This window comes from Sarcophilus harrisii, chromosome 2 (assembly GCF_902635505.1).
Source record: "Sarcophilus harrisii chromosome 2, mSarHar1.11, whole genome shotgun sequence".
NCBI classification, from domain to species: domain Eukaryota; kingdom Metazoa; phylum Chordata; class Mammalia; order Dasyuromorphia; family Dasyuridae; genus Sarcophilus; species Sarcophilus harrisii.
The window spans coordinates 337,669,150-337,691,576 of NC_045427.1; the positions used below are offsets into that span (position 1 = coordinate 337,669,150).

The window sequence follows — 22,427 nt, forward strand, 5'->3', positions numbered from 1 at the left end:
TTTGTAATTGTGCTCATAAAAAGTTCCTGTTCTTAGCAGGTAGATGCCTGCCAAGGTGCATTTTGTCTACATTTATTTTAAATGGATTTTTTCTTTCTAACTCTTCCTGCTAGGCTTTGTCAGTAATATGTAGAAATGCTGATGATTTGTGTGAGTTTATTTTATCTCCCATAACTTTGCTAAAACTATTAATTGCTTCAAATAGGTTTTTGGATGATTCTCTAGGATTTTCTAAGTATTTCATATCATCTAAAAAGAGTGATAGTTTTATCTCCTCATTTCCTATTTTAATTCCTTAATTTCTTTTTCTTTTCTTATTGCTAAGGCCAACATTTATAGTACAATATTTAATAATAATGGTCAAAATAGGCATCTTTGTTTCACCCAGATCTTATTGGGAATGCCTCCAGCTTCTTTCTATTACAAATTATGTTTGCTGATAGTTTTAGATAGTTGCTGCTTATCATTTTAAGGAAAACTTCCTTTATCCCTGTGGTCTCTAGTGCTTCTAATAGGAATAGATGGTGTATTTTGTTAAAAAAAAAAAAAAAAAAAAAAAAGCTTTTTCTACATCTATTGAGATTATGATATTATTTTTGTTAGTTTTGATATTGATAATTTTCCTTATATTGAACCAGCCCTGCATTCCTAGTGTAAATCCCACTTGTTCATAGTGTAATATCTTTCTGATAAGTTGTAATGTTTTTGGAAATGTTTTATTTAACATTTTTTCAACAATATTCATTAAGAAAGATTGATCTGTAATTTTCTTTCTCTATTTTGGCTCTTCCTGGTTTAGGTATCAGTACCGTATTTGTATCATAGAAGATCATTGGCCGTACTTCTTTCTCTAGTTTTCCAAATAGTTTACATAGTATTGGAATTAATTATTCCTTAAATGTTTGGTAAAATTCACTTGTAGATCTATTTGACTCTGGACAATTTTTTCTTAGGGAGTTCATTGATGGCTTATTCATTTTAATATTTTTCTTAAATGGGGCTACTTAAGTATTTTACTTCCTCTTCTTTTAATCTAGGCATTTTATATATTAGCAAATATCCATTTCAGTTAGAATGTTAGGTTTGCTAACATGTAGTTGGGCAAAATAGCTCCTCATTATTCCTTTAATTTCTTTTTCATTTGTGGTAAGTTCATTCTTTTTATTTTTGATACTGGTAATTTGTTGTTGTTTTTTTTTCTTTTTTCTAATCAAATTAACCAAAGCTTTATCTATTTTGTTGTTGTTTTTTCAGAAAGCCTACTTTTAGTTTTATTAATTATTCAATAGTTTTCTTAGTTTCAATTTTATTAATCTTTAAGTTACAAAATTACTCTTTTGGTATTTAATTAGAGATTTTTACTTTGTTCTTTTTCTAGCTTTTTAAGGCACATGCCCAATTCATTGATCTTCTCTTTCTCTAATTTATTAAGATAACTATTTAGAGATATAAAATTTTCCCTAAGAACTGCTTTGGCATCATCCCATAGGTTTTGGTATGTTGTCTCATTACTGTCATTCTCTTAGATGAAATATTGTTTTTATGATTTGTTGTTTAACCAATTCATTCTTTAAAATTAGATTTTTTAAGTTCCAATTGGTTTTTAATGCATCTTTCCATGGTCTTTGTTGAATATAATATCATTGCCTTATGATCTGAAAAGGAAGCATTTATTATTTCTGCCCATCTATCTTTGATTGTGAGGTTTTTATGCCCTAATATAGTCAGTTTTTGTGTTGGTGTTATGAATTGCTGAGAAAAAGGTGTATTCCTTTTTGTCCCATTCAATATTCTTCAGAATTCTACCAGATTTAAGTTTTCTAGGATTCTATTTACTTCCCTATTTTCTTTCTTGTTTATTTTGTGGTTGGATTTGTATAATTTTGAGAGGGAATGGTTGAGGTCCCCCACTAATATAGTTTTCCTTTCTATTTCTTCCTGTAACTGACTTAATTTCTTTGAGAATTTAGATGCATATACATTTAATATTGATGTTACTTCATTGTCTATGTCTATGTTACTCTTTAACAAGATGTAATTTCCTTCCTTACCCCTTTAAAAATTATTTATTTCTATTAAAGATTTTTAATTTTTGAAAGCTACTTATGGATAATTCTTTAACAATAACCCTTGCAAAATCTTGTGTTCCAATTTTTTCCCACCTTCCCCCACCCTCTCCCCTAGATATCCACTAATCTAATATATGATAAACATGGTAAAAATATATGTTAAATCCAATATATGCATACATATTTATACAATTATCTTGCTGCACGAGAAAAATCAAATCAAAAAGGGGAAAAACGAGAAAGAAAATAAAATCCAAACAAACCAATAAAGAAAGTGAAGATGCTATGTTGTGATCTACACTGAGTTCCTACAGTCTTCTCTCTGGATACAGATGGCTCTCTTCATCACAAGATCATTGGAACTGGTCTGAATCATTTCATTGTTAAAAAGTGCCATGTCCATCAGAATTGATCACCCTCTGTAATTCATTCACAACACCCTCTGTCCATGTATGCCCTTTCTAACTAACCCAATAACAGATGCAGTTCTTAAAGAGTTATAGATATCATTGTTCCATTTAGTAATATAAACAGTTTAACCTTTAAATAATACCTTTTTCACTGTCTACCTTTCTATGTTTCTCTTAAGTTCTGTGTTTGAAGATCAAATTTTCAATTTTGTTCTGTTTTTTTTTCTTTTTTTCTCTTTTTTTAATAAAAGCTTTTTTATTATTTTATTTTTAAAATATTTTATTATTTTATTTTTTATTAAAGCTTTTTATTTACAAAACATGCATGATTAATTTTTCAACATTGACCCTTGCAAAAACCCTTTCTGTTCAAAATTTTTCCCTCTCCCCTAGATGGCAGGTAGTCCAATACATGTTAAATATGTTAAAATATATGTTAAATCCAAAATATGTATACATAAATATATAAATATGTATACATCTTTATACAGTTATCTTGCTATACAAGAAAAATCAGATCTAGAAAGAAAAAAAAAAACGAGAAATAAAACAAATTGCAAGCAAACATCAAAAAAAAGTGTGAAAATGCTATGTTGTGGTTCATACTCAGTTCTCACAGTCATTCTCTGTGTGTATATGGTTTTCTTCATCACTGAACAATTGGAACTGGTTTGAATCATCTCATTGTTGAAGAGAGTCATGTCTATCAGAATTGATCATCATATAGTCTTGTCATGTATAATGAACACCTGGTTGTGCTCATTTCACTTAGTGTTAGTTCATGTTAGTCTCTCCAGGACTCTCTGAAATCATCTTGCTGGTCGTTTCTTACAGAACAATAATATTCCATAGCATTCATATACCATAATTTATTCAGCCATTCTCCAATTGATGGGCATCCACTCAGATACCAATTTCTTGCCACTACAAAGAGGGTTGCGTTAAAAATATTTTTGCACATGTATCTCTTGCTGTTGGATTTTGTTAGTGATGTATAAACATGCTGATGATTTATGTGGATTTAGTTTCTATCCTACAACTTTGCTAAAGTTATCAATTGTTTCTAATAATTTTTTAGTTAATTTTCTTGAGTTCTTTAAGTATATCATATCATCTGCAAAGAGTGATAATTTGGTTTCTTCATTACCAATTCTAATTCCTTTAATCTCTTTTTTTTCTCTTATTGCAAAGCTAGCATGTCTAATAAAATATGGAATGATAATGGTGATAGTGGGCAGCCTTGCTTCACCCCGATCTTATTGCGAATGGTTCCAGTTTATTACCATTATATAAGATGCTTGCTGATGGTTTTAAATAGATGCTACAGACTATTTTAAGGAAAAGTCCATTTATTCCTATACTCTCTAGTGTTTTTAATAGGAATGGGCATTGGATTTCATCAAATTTTTTTTCTGCATCTATTGAGATAATTATACTTTTTAATTACTTGTTTTTATTGAAAAAACATATGCATGGGTAATTTTTCAACACTGATCCTTGCAAAAACGTCTGTTCCAACTTTTCCCCTCTTTTCCCCCAACCCCTCCCATAGATGGCAGGTAGTCCCACACATGTTAAATATGTTAAAATATATGTTAAATACAATATATGTATACATATTTATACCATTGTCTTGCTATACAAGAAAAATCAGATTTAGAAAGAAGGTTAAAAGTAGCCTGGGAAGAAAAAACAAATGCAAGCAAACAATACCAGAAAGAGTATAAATGCTTTGTTGTGGTTCACACTCATTTCCCAGTGATCTTTTTCTGGGTGTAGCTGGTTCTGTTCATTACTCATCAATTGAAACTGATTTGGATCCTCTCATTGTTGAAGATATCCACTTCCATCAGAATTGATCCTCATATAATATTGTTGTTGAAGTATACAATGCTCTCCTGGTCCTGTTCATTTCACTTAGCATCAGTTCATGTAAGTCTCTCCAAGCCTGTCTGTATTCATCCTACTGGTCATTTCTTACAGAACAATATTCCATAGCATTCATATACCACAATTTATCCAGCCATTCTCCAATTGATGGGCATCCATTCAATATCCAGTTTGTAGGTACTACAAAAAGGGCTGGTACAAACATTTTTGCACATACAGGTCCCTTTCCCTTCTTTAATATCTCTTTGAGAAATAAGCCTAGTAGTAACACTGCTAGATCAAAGGGTACGCACACTTTGATAACTTTTTAAGCATAGTTCCAAATTGCTCTCCAGAATGGTTGGATCCATTCACAACTCCACCAACAATGCAGTTTCCCCAGATTCCCTGCAACATTTTCCTGTCATCTTAGCCAATCTAATAGGTGTGTAGTGGTATCTCAGAGTTGTCTTAATTTGCATTTCTCTGATCAATAATGATTTGGAACACCTTTTCATATGTGTAGAAATAGTTTCAATTTCATCATCTGAAAATTGTCTATTCATATCCTTTGACCATTTATCAATTGGAGAATAGCTTGATTTCTTATAAATTTGAGTCAATTCTCTCTATATTTTGGAAATTAGGCCTTTATCAGAACCTTTAACTGTAAAGATGTTTTCCTAGTTTATTGCTTCCCTTCTAATCTTGTCTGCATTAGTTTTGTTTGTACAAAAGCTTTTAAACTTATAATCAAAATTTTCTATTTTGTGATAAATAATGATTTCTAGTTCTTCTTTGGTCACAAATTCCTTCCTCCTCCACAGGTCTGAGAGGTAAACTATCCTATGTTCTTCTAATTAATTTATAATGTCATTCTTTATGCCTAGATCATGAACCCATTTTGATCTTATCTTAATGTATGGTGGTAAGTATAGGTCAATGCCCTGGTTTCTGTCATATTAATTTCCAGTTTTCCAAGTAGTTTTTGTCAAATAGTACGTTCTTATCCTAAAAGTTGGGATAATTTCACTAGAAACTAGATTCAAACTAATCAAACACTAGATTGCTATAATTATTGACTAATTTGTCCTGTGAACCTAATTTATTCCACTGATCAACTAGTCTATTTCGTAGCCAATACCAACTAGTTTTGGTGACTGCTGCTTTATAATATAGTTTTAGATTAGGTACAGCTAGGCAATCTTCATTTGATTTTTTTTCATTAATTCCCTTGAAATTCTTGACCTTTTGTTCTTCTAGATGAATTTTGTTTTTATTTTTTCTAGGTCATTAAAATAGTTTCTTGGGAGTCTGATTGATATAGCACTAAATAAATAAGATTAGTTTAGGTAGTATTGTCATCTTTATTATATTCACTCGACCTGTCCAGGAGCACTTGATATTTTTCCAGTTGTTTAGATCTGACTTTATTTTTGTAGAAAGTGTTTTGTAGTTTTGCTCATATAGATCCTAACTTTCCCTTGGCAGATAGATTCCCAAATATTTTGTACTTATTGACAGTAATTTTAAATGGAATTACTCTTCGTATCTCTTGCTATTGGATTTTGTTAGTGATGTATAAAAATGCTGATGATTTATGTGGATTTATTTTGTATTCTGCAACTTTGCTAAAGTTGTAGATTATTTCTAATAGCTTTTTAGTAGAATATCTGGGGTTCTCTAAGTATACCATCATATCATCTGCAAAGAGTGATAATGTGGTTTCCTCATTACCTATTCTAATTCCCTTAATTTCTTTTTCATCTCTTATTGCTAAAGCTAGCATCTCTAACGCAATATTGAAGAGTAATGGTGATAGTGAGCAACTCTGTTTCACTCCTGATTTTATTGGGAATGGTTTCAGTTTATCACCATTACATATGATGCTTACTGGTTTACAGATGATACTGATGGTTTTAAATAGGTGCTACAGACTACTTTAAGGAAAAATCGATTTATTCCTATACTCTCTAGTGTTTTTTTTTTTTTAATAAGAATGGGTACTGGATTTTATCAAATACTTTTTCAGCATCTATTGAGATGATCATATGGTTTTTGTTAATTTGATTGTTGATATGTTAATAGCTTTCCTATATTGAACCAGCCCTGGGGATGATTTTCTGTAATCTTTTTGCTAATACATTATTTAAGATTTTTACATCAATATGCATTAGGGAGATTAGTCTATAATTTTCTTTTTCTGATTTCATTCTACCTGGTTTAGGTATCAGTACCATGTCTGTGTCATAAAAGGAATTTGGTAGGACTTCTTTATTCCCTATTTTTTCAGATAGTTTATATAGCATTTGAGTTAATTGTTCTTTAAATGTTTGGCAGAATTCACATGTAAATCCATCTGATCCTGGGGGTTTTTTCTTAGGGAGTTAATAGCTTGGACTATTTAACTAATTTATTTCTTTCTCTGTTAAACTGGGCAAGCTATATTTTTTGAAGGTATTCTTCCATTTCATTAAAGTTATCAAATTTATTGGCACAAAGTTGGGCAAACTAACTCCTAGTTATCACTCTAATTTACTCTTCATTAGTGGAAAGTTCTCCCATTTCATTTTTAAGACTAATAATTTGATTTTCTTCTTTCCTTTTTCTAATCAAATTTACCAGGGCTTTATCTATTTTATTAGTTTGTTCATAGTAACAACTCTTAGTTTTATTTATTAATTCAATAGTTTTTTTACTTTCAATTTTATTAATCTGTCCTTTTATTTTTAGAATTTCAAGTTTAGTTTTTGATTGGGGTTTTTTAATTTGTCCTTTGTCTAACTTTTTTAGTTGCAAGCCTAATTCATTGACTTTCTCTTTTTCTATTTTATGCAAGTAGGCCTCTAGAGATATAAAATTTTCCCTTATTACCACTTTGGCTGCATTTCACACATTTTGATATGTCTTCTCATTAATGTCATTCTCTTGGGTGAAATTATTAATTGTGTCTATGATTCTAGGATGAGATTATTTAGTTTCCAATTAATTTTTAGTCTGTTTTCCCCTGGCTTTTTATTGAACATAATTTTTATTGAGTCATGATCTGAAAAGAATGCATTTACTATTTCTGCCTTTTTGAATTTGAATTTGTGGTCTTTATAGCCTAATATATGGTCAATTTTGTATAGCTGCCATGGACTGCCGGGAAGAAAGTGTACTCCTTTCTGTCTCCATTTAGCTTTCTCCAAAGATTTACCATACCTAACTTTTCTAGTATTCTATTTACCTCTTTAACTTCTTTCTTATTTATTTTGTGGTTTGATTTATCTAGTTCTGAGAGTGCAAGGTTGAGATCTCCCACTATTATATAGTTTTGCTGTCTATTTCTTCTTGCAACTCTCTTAACTTTTCCTTTAGGAATTTAGACACTATACTACTTGGTGCATATATGTTTAGTATTGATATTGCTTCATTATCTATGTTGCCCTGTAGTAAGATTTAGTGCCCTTCCATATCTCTTTTAATTAGATCAGTTTTGCTTTTACTTGATCTTAGATCAGGATGGCTAGCTACCTTTGCTTTTTTTTTTTTTATTTCACCTGAAGCATAATAGATTCTGCTCTAGGCTTTTACTTTTATTCTGTATGTATTGCCCTGCTTAAAGTGTATTTCCTGTAGACAACATATTGTAGGATTCTAACTTTTAATCCAGTCTGCTATCTGCCTCTGCTTTATGGGTGAGTTTACCCCATTCACATTTATGGTTAAAATTACTAATTCTGTATTTCCTGCCATCTTATTAACCCCAGATTATGCTTTTCTCTTTCCTTTTCCCCTTACCTCCCTCCACAGTATTAAACTTATGAGCTCCACTTGCCTCACACAGCCCTCCCTCTTTAGGATCCCCCCTTTCCCTTTAGAGTCCCTCCTGTTTTCTTAAACCTCTCCCTTTCAATTTCTGTATTCCCTTCTATTTATCCTACCTATTCCCTTTTCCTTTTTCCCTTTTCCCCTCCTACTTTTCAATGAGGTGGGAGAAGTTTCTCAGTAAACTGAATATGTCTCATAATTTCTCTTTGAGCCAATTGTGATGATAGTATGATTCACTCTATGATCATCCCCCTCCTTTTTTTCCCTCAGATATAATAGGTTTCCTTTGCCTCAAATGCCTCACAGAGATGTAGTTTCCCTCTTTTTACCTCCACTTTTCTCTTTTTCTGGTACAATTTCCTTTCCACCTCTAGATCCTTTTTTATATTATGACAGTAAACCAAATTATACATGTACTCTTTATGTATACCCATAACAGAAATACAGTTCTCAAGAGTTCTTTTTATGCTTCTCTTGAGTCTTGTATTTGGAAGTCAAACTTTTTGTTTAGCTCTGTTTTTTTTTTTCATCAGAAATATTTGGAATTCACCTATTTCAATGAATGTCCATCTTCCCTGGAAGAAAATGCTCAGTTAGCAGGGTAGTTTATTCTTGGCTGCATACCAATTTCCTTTGCCTTTCAAAATATCATATTCCAGGCCCTTCAATCCTTTAATGTGGAAGCTGCTAGATCCTGAGTGATCCTTATTGTGGCGCCTCAGTATTTGAATTGTTTTTTTTTTTTTTTTCCCTGACAGCTTGTAGTATGTTTCCCTTGGTCTGATTGTTCTGTAATTTAGCCACAATATTTCTTGGAGTTTTAATTTTGAGATTTCTTTCTGTAGGTGATCAATGAATTTTTTTCAATGTCTATTTTACCTTCTCTTTCTATGGCATCTGGGCAGTTCTCTTTGATGATTTCCTGAAAAATAGTATCTAGGCTCTTTTTTTCATCATGTATTTCAGGGAGTCCAATAATGGTTAAATTGTCTCTCGTAGATCTATTTTCCAGGTCAGTTGTTTTCCCCATTAGGTATTTTGCATTTTTTCTATTTTTTTATTTTTTATTTTTTGTTTTGCTTGACTGATTCTTCTTGTCTCATTGAATCATTCATTTTCATTTGTTCAATTCTGAATTTTAGTGAGTTATTTTCTTAATTTACTTTTTTTTACTTCTTTTTGTATTTGTCCTATTGAAGTTTTGAATGAGTTGTTTTGTTCTATGAATTTTTTTTCCATTTCGTAAATTCCATTTTTAATGGAGTTATTTTCCTTTTCCATTTCACAAATTTTGTTTTTTAAGAAGTTATTTTCTTTTTCTGTTTCACAAATTTTCTTTTTCTGGGAGCTGTTTTCTTTTTCTAGTTCATCAAATCTATCTTTTAATGAGTTATATGCTTTTTCCATATTACTATGTCTATTTTGTGTTGCCTTTTCCAGACTCTCTTGCAAGGCTTTCATTACCTTTCTCCATTTTTCCTCTAGCTCTCTTTTAAGATCTTTTCTAATTTCCTCTAGGAAAGCCTTATGTGATGGCGACCAGATTATTTCATTCCTGGGAGCTTCATCTGGAAACAATCTGCTTGTAGTCTCCTCAGGATTTGAAATCTGTTCTCTTTTGCCATAAAAGCTGTCAATTGTTAGAGTCCTCTTTACTTTTTTACTCATTTTTAAAAAGTTAATGTAAGGTTTGCCTTTAGGGTGGGAGAGGTTTTCCAAGCGAGGGCAGCTTTTTTGGGTCAGTGCTAATTCACTCCTGGTGCTGGTTCTGCCACTTGAAGTTATTAGCAATGCCCTGAGGCTCTGTGCCTGTTGCTTGGTGTTTGTGGTCCAAGTCTGCTCAGGCACCTTAAGACTGCACTGCTCCCAGATTCTGAGTTTCCTGAGATGGCATTTGTGGTCAGCTGCCTGTGTCTGCTTCCAATTGAAGGAGAGCTTCTCTGCTCAGCTTCCTCCCACAAACTCTCTGCCCCATGGAAGTCTCCCGGCCACACTGAGACTCTTCTGTCCTGGGGCTCTGCTCGGTCTACACTGGTGTTTGTGGTCAGCTGTTTGTGCTTTGCTTCCTCTCTCCCATTTCTGATTGAAACAGATCTTTCCTGCTCTGTTTTCTCCCTTTAGATTCTCTGCCCCAGGACACTGAGTTATCTGTACTGGCTACCTCCCTCCCATTTCCAATTGAAAGAGATCTTTTTTGGCGATCTTTGAAATTATCTTCTGCTGATAATTTGTTGCACTCCCAATATTTGTGGGTTCCACCCATCCAGACCTAATTCAGAGGCTAGATTTCTTAATTATTGTGAGGGTTGTAAAGAAGGTCAGAGAGAAATGTGTGTCATCTCTGCCATCTTGGCTCTAACTCCCAATAATTATGTTTTTTTGTTAATTTGGTATTGATATAGCCAATTATGCCAATAGTTTTCCTAATAGTTTTCCAGTCCAGCATTCCTGATGTAAATCGTACTTGGTCACAGTGTATTATCCTGGGGATGATTTTCTTTAATCTTTTTGCTTATATTTTATTCCAGATTTTTGCATCAATATTAATTAGGGGGATTGGTCTATAATTTTCTTTCTATGTTTTCGTCCTACAGGGTTTAGGTATCAGTATCATGTCTGTGTCATAAATGGAATTTGGTAGGACTCCTTCATTCCCTATTTTTTCATATACTTTATAGAGTATTAGAGTTAATTGTTCTTTAAATGTTTGGTAGAGTTCACATTTAAATCCATCTGTTCCTGGGGATTTTTTCTTAGGGAGTTGATGAATAGCTTGTTCTATTTCTTTTTCTAAAATGGTACTATTTAGGTATTTTATTTCCTCTTCTGTTAATCTGAGCAATCTGTATTTTTGTAGCTATTCTTCCATTTCACTTAGGTTAATAATTTCATTGGCATAAAGGTGCGCAAAATAACTCCTAATTTTTGTTCTAATTTCCTCTTCATGGTGCACAGTTCTCCCTTTTCATTATTGAGACTAACAATTTGATTTTCCTCTTTCCTTTTTCTAATCAAATTAACTAAAGGTTTGTCTATTTTATTGTTTTTTTTTTCATAAAATCAACTTCTAGTTTTATTTAGTAATTTAATAGTTGTTTTTCTTTCAATTTTTATTAATCTCTCCTTTTATTTTTAGAATTAAATTTGTTATTTCAAGGTTTTTAATTTGTTCTTTTTCTAGGTTTTTTAGTTGCAAGCACAATTTATTTTCTCTTTCTCTATTTTATGCAAGTAAGCATCTACAGATATAAAAATTTCCCCTTATTACCACTTTGGTTCTGCACACATATATTGTATCTAGGATATACTGAGACATATTCAACATATATAGGACTGCTTGCCATTTAGGTGAGGGGGTGGTGGGAGAGAGGGGAAAAATTGGAACAGAAGTGAATGCAAGGTATAATGTTGTAAAAAATCCCACAAATTTTGGTATGTTGTCTCGTTATTGTCATTTTCTTGGATGAAATTATTAATAGTATCTCTGTAGTTTTCTGTTTCACCCATTCATTCTTTAGGATGAGATTATTTAATTTCTAATTACGTTTTGGTCTATTTTCTCCAGGTCTTATTTGTATTTTTATTGCATCATGAGCTGAAAAAATGCATTTATTCTTTTTGCCTTTTTGCATTTGATTTTGAGGGTTTTGTGCCCTAATACATGGTCAGTTTTTGTATAAATTCCATAAACTGCTGAGAAAAAGTAAATTTCTTTCTGTCTCCATTTAATTTTCTCCAAAGATCTATCATACCTAACCTTTCTAACATTTTTTTACCTCCTTAATTCATTTCTTATTTATTTTGTCATTCAATTTATCTAGTTCTGAGAGAGCAAGGTTGAGAACCCTCACTAGTATAGTTTTATGTTTGTTTCTTCTTGCATCTCTCTTAACTTCTCCTCTAGGAATTCCCATGCTATACCACTTGCTACATATATGTTTAGTATTGATATTGCTTTATTATCTATGGTACCCTTTAGTAAGATATAGTTTTCCTTCCTTATCTCTTTTAATTAGATCTATCTTTGCTTTTATTTGATCTGAGATCAGGATTGCTACCCCTGCTTTTTGTCCCTTCATCTGAAGCATAATATATTCTGTTCCAGCCCTTTACCTTCACTCTGTATGTATCACTATGCTTTAAATGTGTTTCTTGTAAATAACATATTATAGGATCTGGCTTTTAATCCAGTCTGCTTGCTTCAGTTTTATGGGGAAATTCATCCCATTCACATTCAGAGTTAAAATAACTAATTCTGTATTTCTGTAATTCTGTATTAACATTTTCCATGTTATTTACCCTAAGTTATGCTTTTCTCTTTGCTATCCCTCTTTCTTTCTCCCAGTATTTTGCTTTTGATGACCACCTCCCTCAAACAGTCTTTCCCCTTTTGAGCCCCTCCCCCCTTTTTACACCTTCCCCTAATTCTTCTGTTTTCTCTTCTATTAGTCTTTCCCTTTCTTTTCCCCCTTTCCCTCCTACTTCTCTATAAGGTGAGCCAAGTTTCTGTTTGATACCAAATATGTCTTATATTCTCTCTTAGAGCCAAATCTGATGAGAGTAGGATTCATGCAATGCTCATCCTCCTCCTTTCTTTCCCTCAATTATAATAGGTTTTCTTTGCCTCTTCTTGATATGTAATTTCCCTTATTTTACCTCCTTTTTCCTCTTCTTCCAATATGATTCCCTTTCCACCTCTAGTTTCTTTTTCATATTATCATAATAAAATCAAATTATACCCACATTCTCTAAGTATACCCATAACAGAAATATAGTTCTCAAGAGTTCTTTCCTTTTTGCCTTTTTATACTTCTCTTGAATTCTGTCTTTGGAGATAAATTTTTTTGTTCAGTCCTGTTCTTTTCATTAGAAATAGGTGAAATTCGCCTATATCATTGAATGTCCATCTTCTTCCCTGAAAGATAATGCTCATTTTAGCTAGATAACTTATTCTTGGATCTAATCCCAGTTGCTTTGCTTTTTCAGAATATCAGATTCCAAGCCCTTCAAACCTTTAAGGTAGAAGCTGCTTGGTCCTGAATAATCAAAATTATGGCTCCTTATTTAAATTGTTTCTTGCTGGCTGCTTGCAGTATCTTTTCCTTGGTATGATAGTTCTTAAATTTAGCTATGATATTCCTTGGGGATTTAATTTTTGGGTCTGTTTCAGGAGGTCATCAGTGGATTCTTTCAATGGCTATTTTACCTTCTGATTCTACAATATCAGGCAGTTTTCTTTTATGATTCCCTGTAAGATAGCACCTAGCTTCTTTTTTTTAAAATCATGATTTTCAGGAAGCCCAATAATCCTTAGATTGTCTCTCTTACATCTATTTTCTAGGTCAGTTGTTTTTCCTAGGAGATAGTTCATATTTTCTTCTATTTTTTTGTTTTTGTTTTTGTTTGTTTGATTCTTTATGTCTTATTGAGTTATTCACTTCCATTTCTTTAATTCTAATTTTTAGTGTATTATTTTCTTCAGTTACCTTTTTTACCTCCTTTTGCAATTGACCAATTAAATTTTTTTGTTCATTGCATTCTTTTTCCATTTTTTTCCATTCCTTCTTGCAATGATTTCATTTAATTTCCCCATTTTTCTTCTAACTCTCTTTTAAGATCCTTTATTAATTCTACTGATTGATTTTCAGTGCTGGATAATGGCAGCTAAGTCTGGCATTCTTCTGGGTCTTAGTGGTTTACAATTGCCAAGTCACCTGCTTGTAACCAAGACAGAGTGCCCAAAAAGGCTCACAGAAGATTCCCAGGTGTGTGGAACCTACAATTCTCTAACTCTCCACACCATCTTCTTTTTTTTAATATTTATTTCTTTTTTTATTATAATAACTTTTTATTGACAGTACCCATGCCAGGATAAGTTTTTACAACATTATATCTTGCACTCACTTCTGTTCCAATTTTCCCCTCTCTCCCACCACCCCCTTCCCTAGATGGCAAGCAGTCCTATATAATTGAATATGTCTCAGTATATCCTAGATACAATATATGTGTGCAGAACCAAACAGTTCTCTTGTTGCACAAAAAGAATTGGATTCAGAAGATAAAAATAACCTGAGAAGAAAGACAAAAATGCAAACAGTTTACATTCATTTCCCAGTGTTTTTTCTTTGGGTGTAGCTGCTTCTGTCCATCATTGATCAATTGAAACTGAATTAGGTCTCTTTGTCAAAGAAATCCACTTCCATCAGAATATATCTTCATACAGTATCATTGTTGAAGTATATAATGATCTCCTGGTTCTGCTCATTTCACTTAGCATCAGTTCATGGAAGTCTCTCCAAGCCTCTCTGTATTCATCCTGCTGGTCATTTCTTACAGAACAATAATATTCCATATATTCATATGCCACAATTTACCCAACCATTCTCCAATTGAAGGTCATCCATTCATTTTCCAGTTTCTAGCCACTACAAACAGGGCTGCTACAAATATTTTGACACATACAGGTCCCTTTCCCTTCTTTAGTATCTCCTTGGGATATAAGCCCAGTAGTAGCACTGCTGGGTCAAAGGGTATGCACAATTTGATAACTTTTTGGGCATAATTCCAGATTGCTCTCCAGAATGGTTGGATTCGTTCACAGCTCCACCAACAATGCATCAGTGTCCCTGTTTTCCCACATCCCCTCCAACATTCGTCGTTACTTTTTCCTGTCATCTTAGCCAATCTGACAGGTGTATAGTGGTATCTCAGAGTTTTCTTAATTTGCATTTATCTGATCAATAGTGATTTGGAACACTTTCATATGAGTGGTAATAGTTTCAATTTCATCATCTGAAAATTGTCTATTCATTTTCTTTGACCATTTATCAATTGGAGAATGGCTTGATTTCTTATAAATTAGAGTCAATTCTCTATATATTTTGGAAATGAGGCCTTTATCAGAACCTTTAACTGTGAAGATGTTTTCCCAGTTTGTTGCTTCCCTTCTAATCTTATTGCATTAGTTTTGTTTGTACAAAGGCTTTTTAATTTGATGTGATCAAAATTTTCTGTTTTTTGATCAATAATGGTCTATATGATCTGTCTGTTGCTATGACAAAATACTGGAAAAAAAGCATTCATTGATAAAATTTTATAAATTTTCACATTTATAACTTGTCATATTGTAATACATGAACTTGTTTTTGGGGCATGAATTTATATTGCTATTTGCAAGTTTTTTCCCAGTATTTTGAAACAAATTGTGAATTTTATTTACTATGATTTGAGATTTCCTATACACTTTAAAATAAATTCTCAATTTAAAAAAATCAGTTAAAAGGAATGATTGGCATAAATTTTTAAATAAAAAGTATAGAAAAGTATAACAATTTTTTTTGTAAGAAAGGAGACATTGACTTTGGAAACTACTGTTTTATTCAATTCATTGTTTTCTTCCTCACTTGAATCCTTTGTGTTTGTTATAAGAATTCTGTCCTTGAGAATATCCATTCCCCTTTAATCTAATTTGTCCTCTAAAATCTTAGTTTATAGATTTCCTTTTCAAAAAGTAATGTCTAGTTGTATTTTCCCCTTTTTGTACTTGAGTGGCTTTTTTTTTAACTAAATTCATTGGTCAGGATGATTATTTCAAAGGAAAACTGATGTATATAGGAAATGTTTGCTTTCTATTTCAGTGTTATGAAATGGGAAGGGAGAAAGAAAGTCTTAGTTATCTGTAATGGTCAAGATCTTTCAGCCACCCTTTAACTTTTACATTTTTTTTTTAACAAAGACAAGGAGCTTTTCAGCTAAAGGTATCAGGGTAATATAATTAAACTTAACATTAAAAACACTACCTTATTTTATTTGAGATACTCAAAAAAAAGAGGAAATGAATACAGTTTCCTTAAGGAAAAAAAAAAGCCAGTCTAGGAATAAATATAATGAGTTCCAGTACTTCTATCGCTGGGGAACTTTCTTCATCTAAGCACATATGAACAATTGATCCTTGTAGTCATATATAGTAGTAAACATTAATAACTTAACAGTCTGAAGTCAGTGCTGAAGATATGGAGTATTATTGAAAGATGAAGTCGAGCAGGTGGCACTTTAATATGTTCAGTGTTATGGTTGACTCTAAAGACTAGTCGAATGAAATTACTTGAGGTTCTAAAGATTTAAAAAGCGAACTCATTTTGCTGCACTAAGGAAATGCTACTGATCAGGCTTTCTGTGTTCCTTTTTTTTTTAGGCTAGAAAATATTAACCCTGAAGAAAATGACATGGTAAGCCATTCTCTGAGGAGATTTTTTTGATGTCAGTCATATATCTTAGAGGCTTAAGTTCAATTGAGTGGGTTTCAAGGACTAAGAAGTGGGAAAAAGAAAAATTGACACACTAATAATGTACATCTTTGCTTCAATATAAAAATTCAATAACTTCATTCCATCAATTTACCATTCACATATGCCTATTAATTAAAACCTATATTAAATAAAATATATTAAAACTTTATGTAGGACTAACATATAATGCTGTTGGTAGACATTACAGGAATTACTGAACAGAATAAACAATGCAGACACAGGGAGTGCTATCCAGAGTAATGGAGCTGTAATTATGGATCGAATATACAAGATCAAGGAATGTAAAGAGAAAATAACTACTGAGAAAATGAAGGCAGTGATTGAGGAACGTGATGCTGCTTTGTCTAAGGTGAGTTTCTGTTTATCTGGAAAAAGTTCATAATAATTTTCTCCCTCTTTAACAGAAAAAAAAATCAGTTGGATATCAAATCAGCTTTGTTTTGAACAACTTTGATTTTCAAATAACTTTTTTATGCAATAGGCCTGGTATATTTATGTTTACATATTATATCTCCCCTTTTAAAATATATTTTCTATGCTAAGTGGATATACTAGTTTATAAGCAGTATTTATACTTAAAAATATCACTACTTATTTAGTCATCAAATTAATGTTCAGCTACTTGTGCATAGTTGATTTAGTTTAAGAATGTGGTCAATAAGTACTTTTAGAAGACAAACCATATAAATGGCTCCTAATAAGAAAACAAAACCCAGATATTTTATGTCTAATCTTAAAAATATATGTTTTAAACATATCTATATCTATATATATTTATGTGTGTATCATTTATCCACTTCCTTATCTTCTATCTTTACACTTTTCTATCCACCTACCTATCTATTGGAAGCATGATATAATAAATACAAGCTGAACTTAGAGTCAGGAAAACCTGACCTGAGATGAATTTAAATCTTACTGAAAGCACTTATTATCTCTGTGACCCTAAATAAATCACTTATAAACTTTCTTGATCTAATTTCTTTTCTATAGGGTGACTGGTGGTTGGGGGGGCAGTGAGAATGGGAATGGATTACATGGCCTCAAAGGCCCCTCTTGGTTCTAGATCTCTGTTCTTTTGATTGGCTAATTCACTCTATTTGTGGAGAAAGTAGGTTTGATTTAATAGTTCAAAATGAAAAAAAATTAAGGAAATAATTCTATTTCTTTCTATTAAATACAAGACCTCCAGTTGACTAGGACATAATGAGATCTTAGATATCTTTTAAGTGTTTCCATAGTAGGTAAGAATCAGCTATAATAAGCAAATCCATTGTTCGAATAGATCAGTGATCTCTGAAAGATGAAAGAAAACATGAGTAATAATAGAGTAGTAGAAAAGGGAGAATTTCCTAATTTTCATAGAACAAATTTATTGGAGGCTATAGGATACTGAATTTAATTTTGAGTTTTTGTGAAATTGTTGAAGATATTATTAAAGGGTTGTTTAGAGTAAGATTTTTAAACTTTTTCTTCTCACAACCCCTTTGTAAAGTTTAAATTATGGGTCACAATTCTATATGAGGTCTCATAATCGAATATGGGGGATTGTAAAAGTATGATATATTATCAGTATGAATTTACTGATCATACTTTTACAATCCCCCATAATTTAAGAAGCTGGGGTTTAGAGAACATCTGGAGAAGTAGTAATCACAAAGCTGTAATCTTATTCGTAATTTTGTTAAAACGGGAAAATAATTTTTTTGTTAGTGTTAATAGTTCAATAGGTCTGGAAAAGTCCAATATAGAATCTAGTTAGTTTTTAGCAAAGCATTTAATAAAACTTAATTATGCTGTTTTTTTGTGGATAAGATGGTGAAATGTGGCCTTGATTTTTGAGTCAAACTGATTTTAAACTAGTTGAATAGTTGGACCCAAAGTGCAATAATTACTGATTTCAGGCCAATTTAGAAGTTCTCTTATAGAGTATCCCAATAATGTTTGCTCCTATACAGTTGTGATATTTTTCATAATGCTTTCCATAAAAACATACATGATTTGAAAATGATACAAAAATAAAACTGATAGCCAAATATTGGAATCCAAATAGATCTTGATAGGCTGGGATGTTAAACCAAGTATTTTAAAACTTAATAGGGTTAAATGGACTTGGATTCAAATAATCACCTCAAGTACAAGATGAAGTGGTTGGAAACTTATCTGATAAAAAAAATCTAGAGCTGGAGATCTTAGTGTGTGTGTATATGTATGTGTGGTCATGGACCCTTTCTCAATCTGATGAAACTTATGGACTCCTGCTTAGAATAAGGTTTCTAATTACATAAAATAACAACAAGCATTATAAAGGAAACAAATTATGTCCAAATAAAGATGTAATTTTTTTCCTATTCAAGGACACTGAAACCTGGCTTTAGTGTTTTGTGACAGTAGAAAAGCTAATATTCTTTTAACCTTCATTAAGATGGCATAGTATTCTGATGTAGGAAAGTGACAAGTGAAAATCCTTTTGAGAACTCTGCCCTGGTCAGGCCATACATGGAATATGTTCCCTTCTGTTCTGGGTTTATCATTTTCAGAAGAAATTTTAAGTTGGAGTTTCTTATATCAATGAAACCACAGATTAAGTCCTTATCCCTTATGATTTAATTAGTGTTATATTTTTGAGAATATGTTTTGGGATGTTATAATCAAATGAAATGATATATGTGAAGTAATTTGTATCTTAAAGTGCCTTATAAGTTCTAATAACTATCATCTTCATTTATATGATGATGATCATCATCATTATTAATTATTTGTGATCATGAAACAATGCAGGAGAGACAGAATTACAAAAAGGAAAAGAAAAATCAAATGCAAGGAGGTAGAAATAAACAGAACACATTTGGGAGATAGTTAAGAGATTAACTTGACCAGATTGCATGTTGCAAGGTATACTTTAATGGTTTTGGATATATGCTTATATGATGCAGTTGGGTCAGATTACAAAAAAAATTACAAAGTTGATGATGGAGGTGTTGGAGAACCATTATAGGTTATTAAGTAACAACAAAAAATCGGTATTTTGGGAAGAGCAGTCATTCATATACTGTTACATTTCAAATTAGAAATGATGTTTCTTTTGATGATTATTGATGATAAATAGAAAGGAGTTCATATTTTATTACCTCTGCATGACACTTTTACAAAAATTGGGACAGAAAACCCTTATATACAAATGTGTAAAAATAAAAATTGTCTTTTGTGTAATACAGTAAAATTTATAGTCAATAAAGACACTTGGATTAAGAAAATCACTAGAGACTAATTTAATCCTAAAGAATTGGTGGGTTAATCAGTAAGCATCATATGCAATGGGGAAAAACTGGAATCTTTCCTGGTAAGATATGGAGTGAAGCAAGGTTGCCCACTGTCACCATTATTATTCAATATTGTACTAGAAACACTAGCCTCGGCAATAAGAGTCGAGAAAGAGATTAAAGGAATCAGAATAGGCAGTAAGGAAACCAAGCTATCACGCTTTGCAGATGATATGATGGTATACCTAGAGAACCCTAGAGATTCTACGAAAAAGCTATTAGAAATAATCCATAACTTTAGCAAAGTTGCAGGTTATAAAATAAATCCCCATAAATCCTCAGCATTTTTATACATCACCAACAAACTCCAACAGCAAGCAATACAAAGAGAAATTCCATTCAGAATAACTGTCGACAGCATAAAATATTTGGGAATCTATCTACCAAAGGAAAGTCAGGAATTATATGAGCAAAATTACAAAAAACTTTCCACACAAATAAAGTCAGACTTACACAATTGGAAAAATATTAAGTGCTCCTGGATAGGTCAAGCGAATATAATAAAGATGACAATACTCCCTAAACTAATTATTTATTTAGTGCTATACCAATCAGACTTCCAAGAAAATATTTTAATGATCTAGAAAAAATAACAACAAAATTCATATGGAATAATAAAAGGTCAAGAATCTCAAAAGAATTAATGAAAAAAAAAAATCAAATGAAGGTGGCCTAGCTGTACCTGATCTAAAACTATATCATAAAGTAGCAGTCACCAAAACCATTTGGTATTGGCTAAGAAATAGATTAGTTGATCAGTGGAACAGGTTAGGATCACAAGACAGAATAGTCAATTATAGCAATTTAGTGTTTGACAAATCCAAAGATCCTAACTTTTGGGATAAGAATTCATTATTTGACAAAAACTGCTGGGATAACTGGAAATTAGTATTGCAGAAATTAGGCATGGACCCACACTTAACACCATATACCAATATAAGATCAAAATAGGTCCATGACTTAGCCATAAAGAGCGAGATTATAAACAAATTGGAGGAACATAGGATAGTTTATCTCTCAGACTTGTGGAGGCGGAAGAAATTTGTGACTAAAGACAAACTAGAGACCATTATTGATCACAAAATAGAAAATTTTGATTACATCAAATTAAAAAGCTTCTGTACAAACAAAACTAATGTAAACAAGATTAGAAGGGAAGCAACAAACTGGGAGAACATCTTCACAGTTAAAGGTTCTGATAAAGGCCTCATTTCCAAAATATATAGAGAATTGACTCTAATTTATAAGAAACCAAGCCATTCTCCAATTGATAAATGGTCAAAGGATATGAACAGACAATTTTCAGACGATGAAATTGAAATTATTACCACTCATATGAAAGAGTGTTCAAAATCATTATTAATCAGAAAAATGCAAATTAAGACAACTCTGAGATACCACTACACACCTGTCAGATTGGCTAAAATGACAGGAAAAAATAATGATGATTGTTGGAGGGGATGCAGGAAAACTGGGACACTGATACATTGTTGGTGGAGCTGTGAACGAATCCAACCATTCTGGAGAGGAATCTGGAATTATGCCCAAAAAGTTATCAAACTGTGCATACCCTTTGATCCAGCAGTGTCTCTACTGGGCTTATACCCCAAGGAGATACTAAAGAAGGGAAAGGGACCAATATGTGCCAAAATGTTTATGGCAGCCCTGTTTGTAGTGGCTAGAAGCTGGAAACTGAGTAGATGCCCATCAATTGGAGAATGGTTGGGTAAATTGTGGTATATGAATGTTATGGAATATTATTGTTCTGTAAGAAATGACCAGCAGGATGAATACAGAGAGGCTTGGAGAGAATTACATGAACTGATGCTAAGTGAAATGAGCAGAACCAAGAGATCATTATATATGTCAACAACGATACTGTATGAAGATGTAATCTGATGGAAGTGGATTTCTTTGAAAAAGAGACCTAATTCAGTTTCAATTGATCAATGATGGACAGAAGCAACTACACCCAAAGAAAGAACACTGGGAAATGAATGTAAACTGTTTGCAATTTTGTTTTGCTTCCTGGGTTATTTTTACCTTCTGAATCCAATTCTCCCTGTGCAACAAGAAAACTTTTTGGATCTGTACACATACATTGTATCTAGGATATACTAGGACATATTCAACATATATAGGACTGCTTGCCATCTAGGGGAGGGGGTGGAGGGTGGGAAGGAAAAATTGGAACAGAAGTGAGTGCAAGGGATAATGTTGTAAAAAAATTACCCTGGCATGGATTCTGTCAATAAAAAGTTACTATAATTAAAAAAAAAAAAGAATTGGTGGGTTAAAAAACAACTCATTAAAAAGGGAAAATTTTATCAAAGTAAATGACAACAATGAAATGATATACCATAATTTATGGGATTCAGTTAAAGCAGTCTTGAGGAGAAAATTCATGTCCTCAAATGAAAAGTTATTCACCTTTTTTCCCTTAGACACCTTTCCCAGTCTGGTGAAGTCTATGGATATCTGCTCAGAATAATGTTGTTAATTGCACAAAATGAAATTAAATTTGATTGCAAAAGAAACTAATGATGTTGAAATATTTTCCTCAATTTTTTTTCCAAAAAAGTTCGTGGATCTCACAGTAAGAACTTTTTCTCTACACTTTCATTAATAAACAAA

At 32.1% G+C, this 22,427-nt stretch overlaps 1 protein-coding gene across 3 annotated transcripts in view; it reads left to right on the top strand.

The window, feature by feature from the left end:
• The window catches only part of MIPOL1 (mirror-image polydactyly 1), a 468,394-nt gene that overhangs the window by 111,869 nt on the left and 334,098 nt on the right, over positions 1 to 22,427 (top strand). For all 3 annotated transcript variants that reach the window (XM_031952941.1, XM_031952940.1, XM_031952942.1), the window contains 2 exons: positions 16,356 to 16,389; positions 16,649 to 16,819. In XM_031952941.1, the coding sequence (XP_031808801.1) occupies positions 16,356 to 16,389; positions 16,649 to 16,819 (205 nt within the window). The remainder of the gene's footprint in view (positions 1 to 16,355; positions 16,390 to 16,648; positions 16,820 to 22,427) is intronic.